Genomic DNA, 24,741 nt, shown 5'->3' with positions numbered 1-24,741 from the left:
GACTGAAACCGAGACGAGACGAGACGAATTGCTCGTCTCGTTTTCTGGAATAGGGCCCATAATTTGTTTGCAAGATTTTGTATTGTATTTTTTTTCAAATATTTTTTGATAGTGTCGTATATTATTTATGTATTTTTTATTGTCGCAAATTGATCTCCATCACTGACGATTATTGATTGATCCATAATAACAAACAACAATTGAATGGTATGTTTGAGAAACCCCATAAACGCCACTTTTACCTAAATAGTTCTACGAAACCCCTTAAATTGGGGTTGCAAATATTCTTTTGTTTGAGAAACCCCATAAGTCCACGTTTCCAAATATCACCGCGGGCGGCACTGCGATAGATATACAATTTCATTCATTGTTTACTGATGGCGTAAGAGGCATGCGCAACTCAACATAATCAGAATGCCTGGATTGCGACCCAGACACGAGTGTGGTGTTGTAAGTGTGGTGTTCGGCGGACAACAGAATACAAAGTGGAAGTCATTAAAAGGGCAAGAAGGTTCGAATCTCGCCACTGTCTAACGTCTTTATCGGGTTAACAATTCGTTCGAAGTCCTAGAGTAATAAGCGTATCGTTGTGCTTGTCCTGTCAAAAACACAATGCACAATTAGCCTGAGTGGCCAACAAATCATAACTTTGAATGCTCACCCTAAAAAGATATTTGGCATGTGGAGGTCTTGGGGGGCACCAAACGATTCTATTGTGGTTCGACACATCTACCCCCTCTCTAAGGGCATGGGGGCTGCCATACAAATGAAAAACAAGCTTCTGCATAACTCGAGAACAAATCTAGCAAACGGGGCCTAATTTTGGATGTGAGATTTTTTGGGTACGAGAAATGCTTCTATGATGGTATGACACCCATTCCTCTTCTGGAAAGGAGAGGAGGTCCCATAAAAATAATGCACATATTCCAACGAAACATGACAATTGAAAATTTTGGGTAAACTCGGAAGGAAAATTCGAAGAATTCAATTCACATGTGTTCTACAATTACATATTGACAAGCGTTGTTATTTCTTTGTTGTAACGAAATTGATCTTCTGATGATAAAATGTTGAGCAATGTTTGTAGCAATATTTTATTTCTGAACTTTATTTCATCGTTATTAGGCTAATATAAAATTTCTTCAACTTATATCCAGTAATAGTTATGATTCTTTTTTACAGCACAGTCAGTTACCATCATGGTGAATGGACGGCCTTTACTCTATTTATCGCTGCCAAGTCTAGCTGTTATTATTGGCTTGGTCTGGTTCCGTCGCAGAAAATGTATTGACTTTGATTCTGGCGGCAGTAATTCCGTCGATGAGAACGTATCTGCCAAAAAATCAACTACCACATCCTGTGCTGCGAACGACAGCAACGTCAAGCAAACAGAATCATTGCCAATCACTCCGTCTGCTAATGTGAAAGACGACTCTGGCAAAAATCAATCATCATCCTCATCTTCATCCTGCAGTGGCAAATCTGCACCAATAGACATTGTTCCCAACACCAGAAGTCCTCCAAAATACTCGGATAAGCAACTGGATGCCGAACTACTGAAGCTCAAAATCGAAGAGTCCGATATAAGAACATTACGCCTCATTGAGGAACAGGACGACTTTTCGAGCTTCGAGTCACCGGTTAATCTACCGGGAACGGTCGATCGATATTCCTCTAACTTCAACAGGTTCAATAAGTCATTCGAATCTCACGTTGAGCCTGTGGTCGTCGTAGCCAGTTCTGCTGCTAAAATTTCTCCCAAAAATTCATTTGCCACCGAATTGAGTCCTCCGGTACATAATGAAAATTCATTATCAGAATCAAAGATACACAGCTCAGTTGTCGAAGAAACTATTACACAAGTGAAATGTATAAATAATAATCAACAAGAGGAAATAGAGAAAAATAAGACCGAGATGGTGGCGTGCGCAACCGAAGAAGATTCTATCAACAATAACACAACCTCAGAAATAAGTGTAACGGTTAATGGGAACGAAACTAGCGAGCATTGTCCGGCTGGTAGTCCGCCGCTAAGCATCTGCAGTATGCGTTCTGGTGATTCTGGCAAAGGGTCGAGCCCACCGCAGTCGGAATGCGCTCCCATAACTAGGTATGAATTTTTACTACCGGTTTATTTGGTATCTAAAATGCTTGGTGCTAAAGGAAGTTTCGTGCAATTGATCAAAAACAAAACCGGTACCAACGTGTTAATTAGGCGTAATTTAGATACACACAAAACAAAACTCTGTTCGTTAGAAGGGACGCAGGCTGATATTGATAACGCTCTGCACCTAATCCGCAAGAGATTTCCGGAGAGAAGATTTCCCGCGCTAACATTGGAGCAAATTTCTGTCAAACAAGCTGATGAAGTGGTGCCTTTGCCATTAATCGACTCAACGTATATCTCTGTGAGTATCGGATCAAACAAAAGTTGGATTTTTATTTTATTTTGTACCCATTCTTCGCAGTTGCAACTGGTGGAATCAATCAACAATGATGTGATAATTAGTTCCATCGTAAACGGGGGCCACGTGTTCGTGCAGCAACCGTTACATCCTTCCTTTCAATCAATAGAAGCAATGCAGGAAAACTTGAATACGATCTATAATTTGGAGGAGGCACCGCTTCTACCTTCAATCTTCGAAAATGCAATCTGCGTTTCAGCGGTCCATCGTAGTTGGTACAGGGTTCAAATTGTATCACATAATGCGGCAGATCAAAACTGTTTAGTAAAGTATCTAGACTATGGAGGCTATGCGCATGTACCAGTTTCTAGCCTGAGGCAAATTAGAACCGATTGTATGGGAATTCCTTTTCAAGCCGTCGAATGTGTGCTGTCTAATATTAAGCACAGTGGTAAGTACATTTTCATAGTGATTTCATTATGTTGTATTGAATGTGTGCATATACAATATACATTTTTTTTCAAATTTTAGGCGATTCGCAGTGGTCTCCCGAGGCCACCGAAGTTTTGTACAGTTTAACCAAGCGTTCGGTACTACAAGCACAGGTTGCTGGATATACGGCTGAAGGATTGCCAGAAATTTTTTTGTTTGCTGCTTTAGCTAAAGGAGTAAGTAGCACATATTGATTGGTTTTCGGTACACATTAGATTTTCAATTTCTTGAGTTTGAACATCTGATTTGCATCGAAGTATTTTCGAAAAAAATGATTTGGAAATTCAGTTTTTTCAACAATTCATGAATGACACTACCTACCAATAAGAACCAATATGTTTTCCGTATTCCACTTCTGGTTTTTATGGAGATGGTTTTTCGCAATCCTAGATAATACTGGAGTAACCAGATTATTGCAGAGCAAATGAATTGAAAAGTCCGGGGGTTATAAGATCCGTTGTTTGCTATGCTGATTGCCGACTGGTTATCGCAACGTACATGAATCGATCTGGCCTCGAAATACAGCGACTGCAATGTGGAGGCGATCTGGCGTAGTGGTGACATCCATACCTCTCTCGCTCAAGGTCACGAGTTCAATTTTCACTCTCGACATTCTTCCAGAAATGGAATTAAAACTGACGAACCAGCCAAAATGTGTTGAAAGTAACTATAATAGAGGAAAAAAGCGACTGCAAATTGCTCCACCACATAGCATCCTGAATTGTGCGGGACAAAGCCATGTACTCGCTTCGCATGACGAGAGGGGTACGGTGGGCTGAGTCTTGACGTTCCATAATATCGCTTCTCCCTGCATCAAGAAAACGTAACCGGTCGTGGATTCATCCGCATCTCCTCGGCATCGCTGTAACCAATTTTTTCTACTGATTCGCTTGCCAAGTACGCCAATCTCTTCGTTGTACCTTTCAGATATCGGATTATCCTCTTCATCGCTTCCCAGTGAAAACGGCCAGGTTTGGCATTGTACTGGCTCACAACGTTAACGGCGAACTGCGAAAGATAAACACCCGGCTGCTTGTTTCTATGGAACTGACTTCATTTCTTGCGTTTCGGATTCCGTCTTCGACGCCATCGTCTTGTCCAACTTGATGCTAGGATTTGTTGGTGTTGCAACTAGATATTCGTTGTAATCCAAACCAGGTCGTTGAGAGCAGCCTTCCACTACGAGTCGGGCCTTGTACCTCTGGATCCTTTCGTCGGGACCTTTCTTCGTTCGGAACAACCATTTGTTCCGGACTGCTTTCCGTCTGTGGTTGACAGATTTGGGCGGATACGGAAACCGAATAAAAATGGCAAATTCAACTTTTCGATTTATATATATTTAGATAAACAGCTTGACGCGTCACTACACGTTCGCGATACTTTTCTCTTCTGAGTTTTTACTCCTGACTGTTCTCTCTCTATCGGTGTGAGTGGCAATCAGGGGTGTGCGAATCTCCACAGACTGTCCCTAGTTACACCAAGAACCTAACTCGGTGGCCCGTTGTAGTAACTATAGTCTTGCTAGTTCCCAAACTATCGGAAGGGGTTTCAATTGTAGTGTATGCTGGCTTGATCCGGTCAATAGATATTCTTTCATAACGTCCATGTACTTGTCTGTACGATCGGTGACAGAATAGAGTCCATCGTATGGCCTCTGGAGCGATTTTTAACACCGTCGTAGCGAACGAAAACATGTGTACAGCCCTTCGAATTTTGGCTCACGAAAAATTTTCCTTTTGCGTGAAGACGAAGGTCTGACGTAAATTCTGCACGAGTTACATTCAAAGTGGGTACTTCAAAAAATTCTCCTGGTACATGTAAAGTTTGCTCGTACACAAGTTCAGCTGGAGAGGAGTTTAAGTCCTCTTTGAATGTGGTTCTCAATCCTAGGAAGACGGAAGAACCATTTCTTTGCGTCTACACACATGACTGCTTCCTTCAGTTTACGGTGAAAGCGTTCGACCATCCCACTTGCTTGTGGTTAGTAGGCCGTTTTTCGTGTATGATTTGTTCCAAGTATAAACGTCAATTCGCTGAATAATTCCGATTCGAATCCGTTGTGATGAATTCACGGTAGCCAAATCGCGAGATACACTGAGAGTAGAGTGCCATTGCTGCGTTATATGCTGTCATTTCCACCAGTGGAATTGCTTTGGGCCATCTGTTAAATCGATCTACAATGGTAAGAAGATAAACGTGGCCGTTAGATGGTGAAAATGGGCCCACTAAATCAATGTGGATATGATTGAAGCGACACTTAGGCAAGACAAACGAAGCAAGTGGGGCAGTTTTGTGACGTAGAACTTTTGATTTCTGGCATGCGACACAATTCCTCACGAACTTGTCGCATCTTTGTTAATTTTTGGCCATTCGAATCTACTTGATAGATCCTTACAAGTTGCTCGCATGATGGGCAATGTCATGGAAGTGCTTCATAATCAGGCGACTAATGTGACTAAAATAATGTGGCTCTGGAACATATGGACAAGCGGAGCCATTCACAGAGACATCACAGTATAGGGGTTTTGAACACGACTGCAAGGTTTCAGATTTAACGAAGAACTAGTCGATGTGAGTAACCTCTGTGCAATGGTTCGATAATCAATCGGCGAAGGAGAGCTGATGGTATCAATTCTAGACAACCTATCGGCAACCACGTTGTACCTCCCACTAATGTGTTTGATATCGGTGGTAAACTGAGAATGTACTGCAACATTCTTCGTGGAGTAATCGACAAGCAGAATTCGAAATTATGGTAAAGGATTATGATCGGTGAATATCGTAAATTGGCGACCCTCCAACAGATGTCTAAAGTATCTGGCCATTTTCATGGCTATCAACTCCCGTCCAAAAGTAGAATGATTGCGTTGACTTGATGAAAATTTCCTCGAATAGAAGTTTAGCGGCTGCCAAGTCCCATCCACCATTTGCTGCAGAATTGCTCCGAGTAGGTCCATAGGTAGGTTTCTCTGGATCAGGATAGTAGAGTAATGTTGCTTCTGCTAGTGCTTTTTTACAGCTTTCATGCTAGTTCGGTCCAGTGATTTTTTCTTGAATCATTCTTCTTGTTACCTATGATGAGACATCTTAGCGCTGCCTGCATGTCGGTTGCTTGACGGACGAACCGTTTGTATCCATTTACAAGTGCAAGAGATCGCCGAAGGTCCTTAATCGTCGTTGGCCGAGTAAAATTTAATACAGCTGCCACCCTGCTGGGTAACGGTTTTACACCATCCTTCCCAACGAGATAGCCGATGATTTCAACTTCTGGTTTCGCAAATTTACATTTAGGTAGGTTTATTACCATGCTGTTTGAGCGAAGCCGATCGAACACTATTCGTATGTGTTGATAATGCTCTTCGATAGAAGACGATGCTATGCATATATCATCAATAAAGACGACAACAAAATCGAGATAGCCGAATAGTCTATGCATAAATCTTTGGAATGTACGCAGGCCAAATTGTATCCTGGAAAATTGAAACAGTGCAAATGGTGTTATAACGACCGTTTTTGGCTCTTCTTTCTCTATGGGTATCTGATGGTAAGCCCGTGGAATGAGTTTAGTAGATCGTGGACGTGTGGATGTGAGCTACTGGAGCGACGGCAAATGCCCAGATCCATAATAGTTTGAAATTCCTGTTTAGCGAGTAACAGCTTATCTGGCGACATCCTACGTGCTTTACAAGCGGTCGGGGGTTCTTTAGTCACAATATGGTGCGTAACATCATGGTGAACTTCTGTGATGGACGTGTTATGATTTGAAATTCTTCAAGCAAAAGCCGAAATGGAATATCATAGTTGATTGTTGTAATATCGTGAAGGGACGTTTTCATCACCCCGCTTGTGGTCTTTAGCTTTGTTGTTCCATCGATAATGGTACGGTGCTTGAGATCTACCATTACACAGAAATGAGACAGGAAATCTGATCTAATTATGGCAGTACTAACTTCTGCAACGAGAAAGTTCTACGAAAATCTTCTGCGAAGTCCAAGATCCACGTACAGGAAACGTGTATCGAAAGTAGGGATGTTCGTACTATTTGCAGCGTGCAGTAGGAACCGGATCGGTGATTTAGTCTTGTCTCTTCTGGTAGCAGGTAGGATCGAAACATCCGATCCGGTAATGATCAAGAAGCGAATTGTTCGCCGAGTTCCTCCTGTGTCGGAGATGGGGCTTGCAATGCAGTTTTTTCCTGTATTATAGTGATTTTCAACACTTTTGGCTGGTTCGTCACTTTTGCTTCCATTTTTGGAAGAATATCGGGAGTGAGAATTGAACTCTTGAGCATGAGAGGTATGGATGTTACCTACCACTACGCCAGATCGCCTCCTTGCAATGTAGTTGCTGCTACGTGTGATCCGGAAGAATCCACCATCTTATCTGCCATTTCGGCCAATTTGGCAAGCGTGCCATCGAAATTGGATCAACAGTCAACCGCTCACGGAAGCGTTTAACGAGAAATTCCAACATAGACGGGTTTTCAACAGTTTTGTGAATACTTTGCCTTTGAAGACTGCGAATACAGTCGGGTGAAAACTATCGGCATAATTTTTCGAGCTGTTTGTTTTGCTTTTTGCATTCCTGATGCTTTAATTGGGAAACATTCCGGCAACGTTTCAAAATATGCAATTCGCTACACATGCCGTTCAATAAAGAACTCGACTCTATAAGATTCTATCGATTTACAAAATACGAAAATCTGCTCGGTTTGATAATTAGAGGGATCCAATCAACCGTTCGATTCAATTTATATAAAAGGGGCCAATATTTCGGATAGATAGTTTTTATCCAATTACTTTGAGGTAAGGGTAAAAACCTCTAAGGGAGGAAATTTAATAATGATCTTAGCTGTATTTTCATGAAAATAAATGCTTTGTATGTTTATAATAGGATTGGGCGATCTTTTCAAAAAGATCGATCTTGACGAATTGATTTTCCAAACAGGGTAGGGATCGATCAACTGATTTAATCGGTACCAAAGAATCGATCTTTGCTGAATCGATCTTTGAAAAATTAAAAGCTTAAAAAATTAAAAGAATAAGCAGGTGCTTATTCTATATGAATGTCGTTTATTCTCTAAACAGGGAGTACAAATTTGATATTTCAATTCATACATCAAAAGCATTTTGTTTTGTTCCCCAGCATGAAGGACATGATGTATTCATCTTGTCCCGTCAGGCAAATTGAAAAAGCATTACTAGATTCAACAACCGCTATTCAACAACAGCCCAGAACGATGCCGCACCGAACTCATTCACAGAAATAAATTGTAGAAGAAGCGATCCAAATGTTGACATTATGTTTAAAAAAAAGTAAGTTGTCCTTTGGTGAGATAAAAATCGATTTTTATTGAAAAACAAATTTAAAAAAGTTTTTCTAAGATCGAAAAGATCGAAAGTGAAAAAATCGATTTCCTCGATTTTCTTGGGTACAAAAGACCGATCCAAAAAATCAGAAATCGGAATGTAAAAGATCGATCCCAGATCGCCCAATCCTAGTTTATAAACGATAATTTCCGTGAAGAATCAACGATATTGATTGATGAGACAGAACAGAAAATAAAGTATTATTTATCAATTATTTAGTAACCGATAATTATTTTTATTTTATTGAATAATGTACTATATCCATAGTCAGTCGGTAAATGACTTGGCTCTTCACGCAGTTTCTCCGCCAAAACGACTGAACAGTCAGTCGGGCGTTTAGTCGCTATCTCCCTCTACCGATTCGACTATATCATTCCATTCTTCCCAGTCAAATTGTCCTCATTGCATTTTGAAGTGGCTTCCCCCAAAACGAATTCGTTCCTCTCTCTCTCCCTCCCATGCACGTTTGCATCCATCGATGTTTGAGTTCACCGTGGTTTGACAAACGCTAGAGGTGAGCTAGATTTTTTTGTAGCGTACACGAAAACTACTCACACGTATAAAATAGCGTGCAGTGCGTGTGCGCTATTTTGCACGCCTTATACTAACTAATACTAATGCGAGGACCTTTATAGCATACTTGATAAATGTCTAAGTTCGTTGGTTTGAGTTCACGATGGGTAGAAAAAAAATCGCCCATTGATGGGGTAACTACTTTTTTGCATCAGGAATCAAATTTTCGTTCCTCTTTATATGGACATGCGTACGCGTGTACAAAATTAGTATCAGGGGGAAATGGGAATGTGGATTGAAGTCAGTTGAATGAAGAGGCAGATTTGTATTCATTAGTCGAGTCAGTTAAAATAACCACTGACTGGACTAGTTCACCAGTCATCCTCGCTAGTCAGCGCTAGTCAATTCATTTTCTAGTCAAGTCATTTTTTGTTTGCGGCGACTGCCGAAGCAGTTCTAGTCGAAGCGAAGCTACTGGGAGTAGAGTCGGTTTTCATTTTTCACCTTCGAAGATTTCGAGCCCTGATGCCAAGTTCCCCAAAAATATTAATTTGGCAGGTCATATGCAGCTGTGGTCGATCAAGCAAAAGAAGAACGGTTAACAAGGAAATCTGCCGTGAAGAATGCCTGCAGATTGTTACCGTTCCTATGCAGCCATGATGTACCTTCACTGTTCTGGCCTGATTTGGCATCCTGTCAAATGGATGTTTTGGATGTTTTGGAATGGTATGATGTTAATGGAGTCCATATTATACCGAAGGAGGCAAATTCATCCAACTGCCCAGAGTTACGTTCCATCAAGCGGTATTGGGCTCTAATGAAAAGAGAGCTGTCCCAGCGCAAATAACAAGAAACAATTATAGATTTTTTTTGAAAATCTTGGGCAAACGCAGCTAAATTTGTGGCCAACAAGTCTGCACTGACCTGGGCTAAACTCTAAAGTTCGCCAACTTTTCATGCAGACCAAAAGAGTAATGGTAATTTATGATTGTTAACGATACACACATAAATGAAATAAAATTGTTTCATGGATTAAATTTTAGCAAATTCGCTTTATTCTAAGATTGAGCTGTCCAGATTTTATCGCGAACACGCTTTACATTCATTTTCTAATGACATTTTGATACAGTCAACGATGATAGACTGCAGCCTAACATTTGAACAATTAGTTGCTCGTAATTGTCCACCACTGCTCTATAACGTTACGCATACAATGGTTATATGAATATGAATATATAAACAATCAGAAAAGATGCAGTCACTTTACTGTGACAGTTTTGTTGGTCACGTATCGCGGTATATGAGAATAATTTTTACAATCAATCAAAGTAATTATGGTAACATGTTGTAATTATGCCTTTTTCTTCCGCAGAACGTATTATTTATTAACAAAGAATTGGTTGCCCGTGGTCTTGCGGAATGGGTGGAATAGACAGCATCTGCAGGTCAGTACTAACAATGGCTGATTATTTATTAAGTAGTAATGATTCATATAAACGTAAACGGGACATAAGTTTACACAATAGGCACTATATTTGAACAAATCATACTGAAGAGTACAGTGAAGTTATTCTGCTATTATTGAAAATATGCGATCAACACAAATAAAAGGCGAGATTGATTCTTGGATATTTGTACTGCATGATTCTTTCATTAAATGGAATACAATTCTGAAAACCTTAATGAAGTTGGTTTTGCTAACATGCACAATCAATTACATTTGAAAGAACTTCAGTAGTGAATCAATCATGCAAAACGGCAACAGTATCAAGAAGGAGCAGAAACAACAGCAATCTTATTCCAGAAATGGGGTTTCTATACAATTAGCATAGCTTTTAAGAGAACATGTACTGATTTGTTAGGTTTATACATGGTAGGCCCAATTTGTACGTCTTCTAAATTTTTCATTTCCATTTCAAATAGTAGGAATAGTACTGTTTCTTCATATAGATAATATGATTTGATTTTTTCTCTATCTTTGATATGTCATGCGCACTCAGGCGAAAAGGTTTTGTAGTTTCAATACTCGTCATTCATATAACATGCTTATATTTGTTTTTATACAATTGGATCATTATTTTTGATATATTTTGAATACCATAGTAATATAATACATGTAAATAGATTCTATTTAAATAGTTATTTCTTTCCGTGCCACGAAAGGGATAATATGTCGCTAAGCAGTTTAATGAACATAATGACGTAGATGAATAATTTCAACAAACTTAATTTTGTCCGTTGTGAAAAAATGAACACCGTTTGATTTGAGGAAACCATAATGTTAAAATATTTCTGTGATTAATATATACAAAGAAAACATGATGAAGTATATCGATTTATTAATATGCCAGAGAAGGTAGCTCTAGAAATCAACATCAAAAATTACTACCAACCTTGAAATACATGCTACCCATGTCAGCAACACCAGAGTAAGTGCACGTTCACAAATTGTAAATTTTTGTTGTAAGTTAGTTCCTCAATAGCTAGAATTTTAAAAAATGCAATTCAGAACATGAACACGACAACTTTGAGAAGTTTCGTTAGGGGTAGAATGCTTGACATAAGTAGCATGTTGCAGCAAATGGTATATGTCCAACAGAGAGCATGAAACGCAACGTATTAGTATAATCAATTTCAATCTATTTAAATTTTGCGATATATTTTTCAGACATTTCGGTGAATTAAAATAGATCTAGCGTTCGGGATTTCTGTTCATTTTAACATTATTCGTCAGGCCGGATATTTTATTTAAATTAGAGTATTTCACTTCGAATGTTTCGGGTAGGTGAATAAGTTTGATATTGAAGAATACTTCCTCCAAAAATCATAATTCTAACCGAATTTGCAGCATCTACACAACCAATTATTTTAAGAAACAACTGCCTTGAAACTAACCACAATGATGGATATTACTTTTAAGAAAACTGTATCTAAATTAAAGCAGATTTGGTTTGGCTCGTGCAGCAAAAAGAAGAAGCATTTTAGAGCAACCATTTCTGTGCATAGCATGAATTTTTCTTAAGAATAATTAGTTTTGGATGATTTACTATTTGCGCTTTCAATTTTTCGGATCAGTGTTATGGTGGTTTCCGAAATCCTGTGTTATAGAGACACAGTTCAAATATACATTTAAAGCAATTTATTTGATTAATATATTATTTTCTCTTATTCGTGATGACATCCTTCTGTTACAAGCAAGTCACTATTCCTCCTATGATGCCTATGTCGCCTGATGTCTATGTCCAATCGACACAACTGGGCGAAAAAATCAATGCAAAATAAACTGCAAAACTGCAAATGGAATATAGCGTCTATTATTGATACATAAATGGACGACAGCCTAGTTAACATACTAAGCTCCGAAAAGTTCTCGCTTTTCATTCAGCTCGCATCAAAAGCGCTTTGAAAATGTCGGTCCCATCTTCCAAATATATTTATTGTATATAAAACAAAAAAAAACAGTAGAGCCCCGATTATCCGCGAATAATAAAAATTGCGGATAACGTGATGAAAGACTAAAATATATCAGCATTAAAATTATGTTTTATCAATACAGAAATCATCAAACTATCCATCTGTAAGATCTTGTACACCAGTGTTCAGATAATGTGGAAGCCATAATCAAAACAAAAGAGCAAGTACCTATATAGTTACTATGGAACTCGTATCTGGATAATCCGCGAATCCGCTCGCGGATAATCGAGGTTCTACTGTAGTCAGAGATTCCACAAAAAGTAGTCACAATTCGTTACACATCCTAAAACAAAGCCATATATTTTGTGTTTTCTTACTTCGTAACTGTCAGTTAGAGAGAGAGTTAGAGATCAACAATTCTCTAACAAAAAACTCAATGTGGGTTCCTACGAACCAACGCGGGGCTTAACGTGTTAACGCACGCCCTGTTAACCCCCTTTGTGCCTAGCGTTCGAAAAATCGACCAGCAACTTTGATAAATTTTCATGGCTTTGGAAAGCAACCATAATATGATATAGTTTGGGCTTAGTTTATTAGCTACCACTCACTGTCAATTGGTTCAATTTTGTATAAATTTATTGGGCAATAAATTCGATTCGAAACAACTATGTGTGAAAGTACATAATTTCACATAACCTTACAAAAACAAAGCCTTATAAAATTCAAAAATTTAAAATATAAAATATAAAATATAAAATATAAAATATAAAATATAAAATATAAAATATAAAATATAAAATATAAAATATAAAATATAAAAAATATAAAATACTAATACAGTACTAGTAGTATAAAATACTTTTCTACAGTATTACTTTGATGAAAGATCACACATTGTGATGTAGGAAAAAACCATTGGATTACACCTCCTACAGGAACAAAAATGTAGGTTTTGGCCAATGTTTTTATTTGGCGGTTTTTTGGTTTTTTTTGTCATTTTCCTGAAAACGGAAGAGCGGAAAAAAATAATAATTTTTTTTCATTCTTTTTTTTTTGAGACTTTCAGCCTATAAGCTGATTTCTCATCAAAAACGACCGAAACAGTGCCGCGATGTGCGCTTACAATAATTTTATTTCGAACATTAATTGGTCAGGGTTCTGTCAGAATGAATCAAGCGTCAATTTTTTCAAAACTCAGCTACTTACACCACTGGATGCAGCAACTGATAATCTATCGACAATAAATTAACCGTTTCATTCGGACAGTTGATAACAGCTTCAAAACAAAAATTCCGTGTAGCAGGCTGCGAAAAAGACAAATTTGCATTCAAACAGAGCGAACCATAAACCAACAACATGCATCGGAGGATAGTGATAGTTTCCTTCAAAAAGACAATTTTTCCTACTTATCCGGATATTCCTGTTTCGAACAGCTCTTGGGAACAGTTATCGTTGTGATGTGGTAAGTAAGATAGTCAAGGCTGCCCTAAAGTGTAAAATCATGTTAATAAGGCTGATCTGCATTTTTCAAAATCGCGATCAGCCATGTATAATACATTTTTAATTTAATTTATTTTCATTTATTAAGATATTATTTTGTCAAAAACAGCAAAAGTGAGTCAATATATGGTCGGTGTTAAGTCAGAGCGGACCAAGTCGCAAAATTTAAAAAAAAATCGAGTTATTGATCGCATTAGGCTACACATGTTGTAAGCTTCATTCCACATTCATCAGATTTGAAAAATCACTCGAAAATGGTTTGAACGCTCAATGAAAACCCCTCATAGCACCAAACTTAAAACTCATTTTTCTCGAAATCATAAAAATATCACATGGCCCGGTCTGACTTAACACCGACCATATATAAGTCACACGCAGATACACATGGCACCAAAATATAAATATTGCTGACATAAATACCTCATCGAACGAGGGCACCAAAGTACACATTTTGTGCTGAGCTAGGTAAGCGCTATCGATCGTCCGATCGATTTGTCGCCAGGTGTAGGTTTTTGTAGAATAAGCATTTTCATTGTAAATCCATTTCCGAGCAATAAATAAAAGCAGTTTGTATTTAGACTCCGATAGAAGCAGGTGTGAACCTTTTTTAAGAAGAACGTCCACCGTCCGATATTGTAACTTATACTATTTATCAAATTACTCAAGATCCGTTACAAAATACTAACGTGTTGTGTGATAATATTATATTGATAGTTAGCATGCATGATAGTTGGTTCGCTCTGGCTGCAAATATATTGAAGATTTGTGTGGGCGACATAATTTAGTTTTTCACATTTTTCATGATTCTGGGGTGGCATTGCGCATTTCGAATCGTGTAACTCGTTTCGAGAAAATTCGAACTCAAATCGAATTGGTTTCAGTATTATGTATCATTTTCAAGTTAATATTTTCAGTGTACTAGATTTAGAGCAAAAAAATGGAACTTTTACATAATTTTTCTTGCGAAGTACAACGACATTCAACATCTGATGAAATATGTACCTCCTATAAACCATGAATTCTTCATGAAGCTCAAATCAAAACAATGTTGATATTGGTAACGACCTGATCAGCGACGAAGAATCTTAAGTTTTTCTAAATAATTTTAATAATATTATTTTAGTAATGATTCAGACTAAAAATACATCCAACCACACTGAAATTAAAATTATATTCTTTCATTTTCATTCTCTCAATGTGAACTGAGTGCATGCTTACCAAAGTAAGTTATTTTTCAATATTTATGTGTTGTTTTACAGATATTTACAGTCTCAGTGCATTGAAGACATTCTGATTGTAACACGTGAGCGCTAAAATAATAGATTTGATCAGACACGGTCAATTAGTGGGAGCCCGAACTTCAAATTGTTTTTGGCGCTTGGTTCGTTCTAGCAGAACCCCAACTTTACATTCAAGCAATAATACAATAAACAAAAAAAAAACAAATTTCATCACGAGAGTTTCCACACATTTACATTCTTGATTTGTTCTCCCTGGTTGTTTGACGAGGATGTCCGCTTACCACGGCCCAGGCCACTGATAGGAAATCCGCGCCGTTCGAAGATGCCGACGAAGATTGTTCCCCTTATCGCGAAAGAGAAGAAACACCAGTTTTTGTTTAGATTTTAAATTACAAATCGGCATATTTAAAAAAAACAGAGCAGTGCAGGAATTCACGATGGATCATCGCCAAGCATATCACGAATGGTCCTGGCCGTATAAGTTTCAGAGATACTTCGTACTTCGGGTAAATACAGACGATGTGTTCAATCGAATTGCGGGTCTCGCATAGATCACAAAGGGGATGAAAGAGTCCCCTGTTGAGACATGTTGCACTGGACGGTTCTCAGTCTGGATAGGATTCGTTGCTGTCTCATCGCTTTGACATCTTCGAGTATGTTTATGGAACCTTTGACTCGCCGGAGGAACTTGCCGAAAAATTGGATTTTGTTTTCATAATTATCGATTGTAGTTGTTTTTTTGCTGTCTAAAATGAAAATGGTCACCCTAATGAAAAAATTAAAAAAAATACGGTCGAATATTTTGCAATAAAGAACAAAACTACCACTTTTCATGGAAATCTGTTAATCCACTATATCGGTTTGGTATGGAATGGCTGATAGAATATTGTATTTAACGAGAGCTACCTTATTTCTTCTGATATCGGTATGCATGATAATATGCATATGCATGATAATGTGCATACTGATAATATGCATGATAATATGCATACTTGCAAAACTATAACTATACAAAAAATTAGCAACCAAGTACTGTTAGTGTTACCCTTAACTATATAATTTCCAACCGATATCGTTCGTCGCCCTGTCATTCGCCGTATTTATGGTTTTCCTTAGCAAAGTGGCCAACAACATTGTTCACAGTTATTCATTTACAAAATGTAAAGATTGAAAATCGCCGGAAAGTTTGCATACCAGTGTCGGTCCCAGCTCCCGAAGATACTTATTGTAAAAAAAATAGTCAGAAATTCGACTAGAAAGTAGTCACATTTTGTATAACATTAAAAAAACTAACCATATATATTTTTATTTTCTTGAAACTGAAACTTCATCCCAGTTAATCAGCGCTTTCCTACCGAAAAGCTCAGCGTCGGCCCGGTAGGGATCGACGCGGGGTTCAACATGTTAACCAACATGTAAGTGATTTATCTTGTTTACTCCGGGTCAGATGTCGTGTAACTGCGACGCGCAACCGAAATAAAGTTGTTCCCAGTTGGGTAACGGCAATGCAAATAGAATTTGTTTAATTGATTAAAAAATGCAGGTGCTCCGTCAAATGTTTTTACAAATGTATATACCTCATAGTGTTCAAAAATATGTAAATTTTTCTACTTTGATAAAAGATCACACATTGTGTTGTAGGAAAAAAACAATTGGATTGAAACTCCTACAGGAACAAAAAAGTAGGTTTTGGCCAATGTTTTTGTTTGACGATTTTTCGATTTTTTGTCACTTTCCGGAAAATGGAATAACAAAAAAAATTCTTGAAGATTGGGGTTTCTGTAACGCCAATAATCGAAATTACACCAATGACTTTTGTTAAAAAAATATTTTTTACAGCTTGGGTTAATGTTCATAATGCACATACCAAGTAATAATGGGGCTGTTTATAAGATATGTCCTGCATTCAAGGAGAGAGAGGTAAGGCGCCTGATCATGAACATCACTGCCACGTACGCTTTCACGTCACTTACACTTCACTTAACACTCCTATACTCGCGAATTGGTCTGTCAGACCGAGAAATTAATAATTCGTTCATTTCTCAGAAAATATCAACACTACGATTTTGCGATTCTCTCTAGCTTCGTTATTCGTCGTTGGTCATCGTTTAGCGTATCGCATGTGTTGGTACAATGGGGACGTGTGCTACTTTTTTAACACTTTCGGTCTGACACACCGACGCGAGTATAGGAGTAACTTTTTTGGACAAGTGCCATTTTTCATATTCTAGAATATTGTTGAATGAAATGTATAAATTAATGTTAGTGGCGTGGAATATTTATTGAATATAATGCGTAAGATCATTACCGGACTATTCTTATTTGATTTCAGTCCCTTTTGTATCTGTATTGAACGGATCCATATATTAATTATTCGTCGTTCGATTTATACGTTCAAAAGCAAAATATAAATGTTTGACTTTCGTATAGTTATTCGCTAAATATAATGGTCATACATATACACACTTGTGAAAGAATTTCACTTGTGGAAGAATTGTAAACAGTAAACTATAAACTAATCGGTAGCTCATGGTTATTTTTAACAGTTACAGTTTCGGGGATATTTTTTTGATAATGGACAATATCGACAAGAAAACAAGAAAAAGAAAAGGAAAAGAAATCCTTTTATATCATCTTTTAATGCCCCATCTAAAAAAAGGCATTAATTCTTAGTTTACTAAGAAAACAGAGACAAAGAATATTAGAAATATGCAAACTTTATATTCCAGAATCTTTACCATCTAATAATTAGGTCGTCATACATTCTTCTCTTCGATAAAAGAGCAGAAAAACATGCAACAACTGCATGAAATGTAAAAAATATGTTTGTTTCGAGCATGCATTTATGCTATGTTCTGATTCTCACACCAATGAAACCACAATCGATTAATACGTTTTTATGTTATTTTATAGCTCTTTATACTTCCATGAATTATTTTCAGTTGCTTACTTCTAATTAATAACAGTAAAAAATTCTAATCTCGTTATTTGTGTTGGAGTATCAAAAATTACTCTATTTTGAGGAGGCTGAATTAGATGACTTTTAAACATAATAAAGACGAAGAAAACATATTTTTTGGAGTTTTTTCATTCAATCATACCCTCTTCTTCAAATAAATGCCAACAAAGCCTGAAAAATACACAATGGCAACATTACAGAGAAGTTCGATTTTCGGTCTGTGACACCGTACGCGAGTATACGTGTTATGATTTTGCACGCGAGTACAGGAGGGTTAATCTTTTTTGTCTATCATCATTGTCACGGACAGTTGCGTGTAAAAATGAACTCCGTGAAGAGAAAGTGTTCATTCTCGTTTATAAGAGACATGTTGGTATAACATAATGTCGGGTGTTTGAACGTTCTGTCGGTTGCATAATTTCGGACGTTTGAACGTTATGCAGGTAAAATTAATACAGCGTATGAGATAATATTCCATTTAATTAATCGAATATTTTAGAAAGACAAGTTTGCGATTATACCTCGATGATTAGTTTGCTGAATCAAATGCTGGCTCAAAGATGAGGAGGAATACTTGGTTGCTCGGGAATAATGTAGTTGTTGAACATCTGGGAATGTAATTCTACGCTAGAGATAAAACATGACTATTATGTTTAATAATCGAAATTTCGCATACTCTTGTACTTAGCTCTGTCTTACTCGTTTTAATAGTGAGAAATATTTAGAATTATTTTTTATGAACCGTTTCTACAATTTAGATGAATAATAATATCCTCTATATCTCAGAACAAACCCGAATTTATCCACCTCACGATCAGTATAATCTGAGCTACTTCCATATGGGATTCTGAAGTTTATTCATCTTATCCTTCCAATTCTCGTGTAATTTGATATACGGGACATGAGGTTTGATTTAATTATTTGAACAGAAACTGGTCAGCAGCGTCGGCCAGGAGCATAATCCTTATAGAAAATATATGATGGGTTTCAAGGAATTTGAAAAAAACGGAAAGCGATTCTTTAGACGGATATCAAAATTATGGTAAAAGAACTAGAGAAGAATTTTAAAACAGTATCTTGTGAATGCTTTGACTTATTTTTTCCTTGTTTGAAACTTATTATCACTTTTTTCATATTATTTCATTCAAAGTATGTCTTCAAAACAATACCGTTGAAAATATCTATAACGTAAGAAGTTATAACTATCGTCCTGATTTTGGTCTGGTCCACCAAATGTGAATGTTTGAACAACAAAAAACTAGCCCTGCAATGTTGGAAAAACTTTACAGTTATTATTTTATATTCAAAATATCAACAAATCAACATTATACATAATCAATCATGATCGTATTTGGACCAGTGGCCTCCATTGCCATTTTATGGTGTTGCAACTCTCTCTTAGTCCAATCCTAAAAATAGAAACAAACAATTTCTGTTCATTCAAGACATTCGGAAGTAGACCTCCGCTATGTTTCAATGGGCCTACGGGAACTACATTTTTAATCCTTAATTACATCCCATAGCGCATTTACCGAATACAAATAAACAAATTTACCTCTGGATACGTCAGAATTTCGTTCTGAAAATGCCACCAGGCGGGTAAATTGCTGTTTGTTTATCTTTTGTTTCTTAAACAACACAACACAAGATCCAAAATGTTAGCAAAAAAGCTAAATAAATACAAAATTATACTTACTCAATTCCGCGTGACTAGCTTTCACCATCTAAAACACAAGTAACAAATATACCTGTTTTTCTCCGTGACATGACAGTATCGTGGTATCCATAAGAACACCTAGTTCATCAAAGTTGTCACGACGGATGAACTCTTCTGGATTCTACACACACGGTGACAGCCGTAATAAGGTTTGTATACAATTCACTTCGTTTTCACCGTGGAGTGACGTTCGTGAACAGGCCCAAGGACTTAGTGTTCTTCGTGCACTTCAACAGTTCTATATTGAGGGCTAACTATGCCTTTCAGTAGCATCCAATCGTGCATTGTGTGACAAGACAATCACAACGATACGCTTATTGCACCAGGACTGTCGAACGAATTTTCAACCCGAAAAGGGCCTTAGACTCTTCCTATTCCTATTCCTATTATTCCGTCGTTGTCATTTCATCGAGGAGAATTCACATCGGTATTCTGATAAATTTCATGTGTTTCTCATTTGAAACACAGCCATATTGCTTCATTTATTCACGTACTTGCAATTGTATTTATTGCTCTTCATCGATTTGCAGAACTCAACATTAGTATGAGCATTGAATGTTTTGCTCAGCTAAGGCGAGTGTGGTACTACCCAACGATTGTGAATGTCAGTGCTGCGTTGTTGATATTTGTGAATGGTTGTCCGCCATTTTCAGTACTTGTTGGAAAAAGTCGCTATTTCCGGTTTGATAACGTATATTGTCAGTCGGTAAAAAATCCCTAAAACAACAATAACTGGTTACGTAAATTTACATCATTGATTACAAGATACATTTTCGACATCACACATTCTATACAATCATTACGTTATTATTTCACATACAAAAGGTAAGTATTCTAAATATTTCAGGTTTTATTGCACAATTATAATGGTAAGTATTAATTTCACTGATATCTAATCTCACTTTCTTTCTTTTCAGGCAAGTATGGTTCTATCTCTTCTATTTCAGGTAATTGCAACGAAACTACTCACGTTTAGTCCTCTGCTACAATTTCCAACCTATTCAGTCTAGTCCTATTTATGATTTCAACTATAAATGATACACATGCGCATTAGAATATTTAAAGGGCAAACTTCAAGACTTTTACCTTCGTTATTCGTTCTAAAGGCAATCAGTTTATTCAATTATCTTTCCAATCCTATCACTTCGACTCATAAAATGTTTTTATTTACCTTTTGTTTCTATATACCTATTCTCATGACAGTTCGCGACGCCAAGGTGTTAGAGTGAGGTTCGACACAATCCGCAGAGATGTGACACTCCCCCCAGTACGTCGCTGGAACTGGAGCGACTTAATCTTCTTAGAACCCACGTCTATAACTTGGCTATAACTTGACTTTCCTCTTCGACATCTTCAAACTCAAATTCTTCCACCTTTTGGTGTTTCGATTTTTGACGAACTGTGAACAACTCGAGAAATGGAATGTATCATATGTCGCGTCATCCACCTCCAAGTCTGGATTTTCATTCAGCCGTCCACCGCTTTGAAGCTTCGTTGGACTACGCCGTTTCTGCAGCCTAATCTTCGCGTGAGAAATCATCATCCTTTTGTCGGATTTACGGAAAATCTTCAATTCCTCTGTAATCGGAATACGTCGAATGTAGTCTTTTATCTCACATTCGTACTCTTTTGCGACCGTTGAGGTAGCTAGTGCAGGTCCCCTTTGCAATCTTTTCTCTAGGAAAACAGTAAGCTCCTGTGACAACGCCTTGTCCGACAAGTCTGTTCTACAGCGATTTTCTTTTAAACGTGTTTCGGGTGAGACAGTGTTCAAGACTCGCACCTCGTCCTTGGATGACTCCGGATCCAAAATCCCTAACGAATCGTCAACCAAATATTCCTGCGTCACAGTCAAATCCTTTTTCGCTTCTTTACTACACTGACAGATGTGGAAACTGTGGAAGCTGTTGTAGTCTGTGTTCGTAGATCCAGAAGTCATTGAGCAAGGTCCGTACACTATCCAACCAAGCCGAGTTTCAGAAGCGATCGGTTCATTGTATGTTCCTTCGACGCTTGTCAATATGTGGCCAAGACGACTGTTGTCCATCCCTATCAAGAGTCTTGGTGACACGTTAGCATATGATTTGAGCGGCAATCCCTTCAAGTAGCGGTACTTAGCTGCAAGCTGAGGCACCGGTACGGACTGTTTAGGTAGCGCCAAACTTCGAACCGTGTGGACATTCGGTAACTCATACACCTTGTTCACGTCACATACGCCAGAGATCTTCACCGTTAACTTGACTGATTCATTTTCCTCTCTCTGTTGACTTCCAGTCCAGTTCAGACACAGAGGGTGCGAAATCTCTTCGAGATTCAATTCTCTCATCAAGCTATGCTCCATGAAAGTTGCCGACGAGCCATCGTCGAGAAAGGCAAAAGTCTTTATTGTTTTTCCTTTCCCATAAATGGTCACGGGCACGTATCGAAACAGGACATTTCCAACATTGTTCGAATGTGTGTGACAATTTTGCGATGTTGTCTGCCCGCTTATTGACGTCGACAGTTCTGGCGCTGGCTGGCTATGTCTCCGATCGTCATGCAGCAATTCACTATGCATCAAGAAACAGCCGTTTTTGCCGCACGGTGTTCTGATATTGCAAGCCCCGAAATGTTTTCTCAAACACTTCCTACACAGTTTTCGTTCTTTGACTACATTCCACCTGGTACCGATGTCCATGTTGAGAAACACGTGGCACGATTCTAAACTACTGCATTCCTCTTTACATGCGGGACAACCTCTCACAATTGGTCCCGTTCGAATCCTTGGGGAAAACTCTTCGATGTGTACTGTAACAAATTTTCCAAAGATCATAAATAACTGATCTTAATGTTTCGCTAGAAACAGAGTTGACTTGTTCATACTACGATCGTGTGTACATGTACATAATCCGAAATCCCGCGACAAATAGCCCAAAGATGGTATTACTGTCCGAATGAATATTCATGCAACTGTCCCTTCGACCCCGTCCCTCCGGGTTTGGGATTCCAATGAATGGTATAGTGACTGTACTAGCAGCTTCCACCAATTTCTCCAGCCAATCTCCAAGGTTAGAAAGAGTGACCCGCGATAATGTCTGTCGATGATACGTCCAATTCAATCTTATTGAAGGAGGCAATCTCTCTACCAACTCTTGCAGTAGGGCTACATTGCACGAATATTCCTCCAAACCTGACGCCTTAATAGTGGCGCAAATATTCTGAACGGCTACTCCGAAATCAATAAGCGTATGCAACTCTTCTGCTTTCGGTACCGGCATCTCCCTAATGTTGTTGATGAGCGAGTGTACGATGATCTCTGGTCTACCAAACAGCGTTCTCAATGTGGCGATGGTTCCCGAAAGGCTTGACGGATACAAAAGGCGACAGCGTACTGCTTCCAAGGCTTTTCCCTTCAGGCTTCGTTGAAGGCGCAGGAGATTCTCTTCGTCACTGTAACCACAAATTCTGGTCGAATTTTCGTAACTTGCAATGAAGAGAGGCCATTCTTCAGGATAGCCGGAAAAGGTTGGTAATTCACTGCTAATACCTTGACGAGCCGAAATTTGACTTTGGCTAAGAGAACAAACGCGTTGCAAATTACTACGATCAATCGGTTGAAACGCACTCAATTCAGGGTCACTTTCAACAACACCTCTGTCAATCATATGAAACCGCTGCAATAGTTGTCTCCGCTCCTCTAAATGCTTATTTTCTAATGCTTGCCTTTTCTCCAAAAGCTGCAACTTCTGTGTCAATAAGTCATTCGGTTCATTATTTTCGTTCGCGTTCAGCGGAGGTAGAAATCTCGTTGAACTTGCTGTTCCACCACAAACGGCTTTCTGTTTTAATTCCTCGCGCTCTTGTACCTGATGCTTCATGCTTTCTAGTTGACGTTCGTATTTTTCTCGTTCATTTGATAGAGTCTTTTGATGTTGATCCTTTTCCATTAAAAGTTTCTCGAATTGCATTAACTGGCTGTTCAACTTCTCCTGTATTGACGCTATTTGCATTTGCACATCCGGAATTGATATAAGCCGCTCGCTGTTTGCTGACTTTGCTGTAGCACCCGTCGATATCGGTGTTGAAGTTCCGACTGGGATCTGAACTGCCGCTCTAACGCAAGTCTCACAGCTCCAATCACGGTCCTGGATACTTGAATCCACACCTGCACACACGAAATGATACCACTGTCCGCATACGTCGTAATCAACCATTTGACGATCATCTGTATCCCTGCAGCTTCCGCAAGATGCACTTACAGGGGGAGTTCTTCGCCATTTTACATCGATATTCTCGGATCAATCAGTTTATTCAATTATCTTTCCAATCCTATCACTTCGACTCATAAAATGTTTTTATTTACCTTTTGTTTATATACCTATGCTCATGACAGTTCGCGACGCCAAGGTGTTAGAGTGAGGTTCGACACAATCCGCAGAGATGTGACAGTACTTCTTCTTCTACCTACGCTTGCGTTCGTGTCGTTGGTGAAATCTTTGGGAAAACGCTTTGTACATTTTTCATCAAGGTGATAATAGTTTTAGATAAACATCGGGTCATGAATCATTTTTGTGGAGACAGTATCGTACAGTCACTTATAATCCATCATTAGCAGACTCGAAAATAATTTTAAATTGTTAAAAATTGAATGGAAATTATTACTCGATGTTGTTTACACGCTATAGGGACATAGTCCTGATGCTAACTTAAATATTTTTCTATAAATCTCCTTGCATTTCTGCAAAAACTTTATTCATAATATGAAATCATTATCAGAGACAATTCTCTTTCAAGATTTTTCCCCATTTGCAGAGAATGTGTTATTCTGTTACGTAGAACTCATATTAGAGCATATTTTCGTTTTTTTTCGGTAGGGTCTATTTTCATTATAATTGTTGTTTTAAAAGCGTGTTTATTTCACCCGGAATTTCTTTTCCTTTTTCGCACGGAACACGAAACACGAAGCTCAATGATATCTATATCGAATTGCGTTTCAAGGTTGCCATATTTGCACAGCCCGATTGTATAATATGGCGATCAGGTTGATGTTGTAACTGGTCATCGAAGACTTCATTTTTTGTTTGAACAAAGGTGATGGTAATAGCAAAGGCAGGGTTGCTCATGATAGCGTCATGATGTGTTTTTCCTCACT

At 38.1% G+C, this 24,741-nt stretch overlaps 2 protein-coding genes and 1 long non-coding RNA gene across 6 annotated transcripts; 1 reads left to right on the top strand and 2 right to left on the bottom strand.

Moving 5' to 3' along the window:
- Positions 1-1,162: 1,162 nt before the first annotated feature.
- Positions 1,163-11,921, top strand: LOC129763252 (A-kinase anchor protein 1, mitochondrial). Its single transcript, XM_055762138.1, has 4 exons — positions 1,163-2,408; positions 2,469-2,856; positions 2,937-3,073; positions 10,152-11,921. Exons 1-4 carry the CDS (start codon positions 1,200-1,202, stop codon positions 10,209-10,211), a joined length of 1,794 nt encoding a protein of 597 aa, XP_055618113.1. The 5' UTR covers positions 1,163-1,199; the 3' UTR covers positions 10,212-11,921.
- On the bottom strand, positions 5,087-20,939 carry LOC129763255 (uncharacterized). 4 transcript variants are annotated; one of them, XR_008740858.1, is made up of 6 exons: positions 20,697-20,837; positions 20,581-20,638; positions 19,590-20,327; positions 19,449-19,521; positions 19,225-19,302; positions 5,087-19,157 (listed from the first exon to the last, which is right to left on the bottom strand). It is a non-coding gene; the product is annotated as an uncharacterized LOC129763255 (long non-coding RNA). The 4 variants fall into 4 exon arrangements; XR_008740855.1 differs by having other exon boundaries at positions 5,087-19,302; positions 20,697-20,798; XR_008740856.1 differs by having other exon boundaries at positions 19,225-20,327; positions 20,697-20,939.
- A 227-nt stretch (positions 20,940-21,166) lies between these two features.
- On the bottom strand, positions 21,167-23,803 carry LOC129761179 (uncharacterized). Its single transcript, XM_055758893.1, has 3 exons — positions 22,537-23,803; positions 21,236-22,397; positions 21,167-21,188 (listed from the first exon to the last, which is right to left on the bottom strand). The coding sequence occupies exons 1-3, from the start codon at positions 23,801-23,803 to the stop codon at positions 21,167-21,169; spliced, it is 2,451 nt and encodes an 816-aa protein (XP_055614868.1).
- Positions 23,804-24,741: the final 938 nt, after the last annotated feature.

The sequence above is a fragment of the Toxorhynchites rutilus genome, chromosome 1 (genome assembly GCF_029784135.1).
Source record: "Toxorhynchites rutilus septentrionalis strain SRP chromosome 1, ASM2978413v1, whole genome shotgun sequence".
NCBI lineage: Eukaryota > Metazoa > Arthropoda > Insecta > Diptera > Culicidae > Toxorhynchites > Toxorhynchites rutilus.
Note: the sequence above shows the minus strand (reverse complement) of the source record. Positions and strands in the feature narration are given on the sequence as shown.

What these genes read in the sequence shown, in the direction of transcription:
- LOC129763252 (XM_055762138.1), top strand. Translation starts at nt 1,200, where the DNA reads ATGGTGAATGGACGGCCTTTACTCTATTTATCGCTGCCAAGTCTAGCT. An exon ending in GTCTAATATTAAGCACAGTG is followed by an intron (nt 2,857 to 2,936) that starts GTAAGTACATTT and finishes TTCAAATTTTAG; the next exon opens with GCGATTCGCAGTGGTCTCCC. An exon ending in TTGCTGCTTTAGCTAAAGGA is followed by an intron (nt 3,074 to 10,151) that starts GTAAGTAGCACA and finishes TTTCTTCCGCAG; the next exon opens with AACGTATTATTTATTAACAA.
- LOC129761179 (XM_055758893.1), bottom strand. Translation starts at nt 23,803, where the DNA reads ATGGTTGATTACGACGTATGCGGACAGTGGTATCATTTCGTGTGTGCA. An exon ending in CATGAATATTCATTCGGACA is followed by an intron (nt 22,398 to 22,536) that starts GTAATACCATCT and finishes AATTTGTTACAG; the next exon opens with TACACATCGAAGAGTTTTCC. An exon ending in ACCTCAACGGTCGCAAAAGA is followed by an intron (nt 21,189 to 21,235) that starts GTACGAATGTGA and finishes TTCCGATTACAG; the next exon opens with AGGAATTGAAGATTTTCCGT.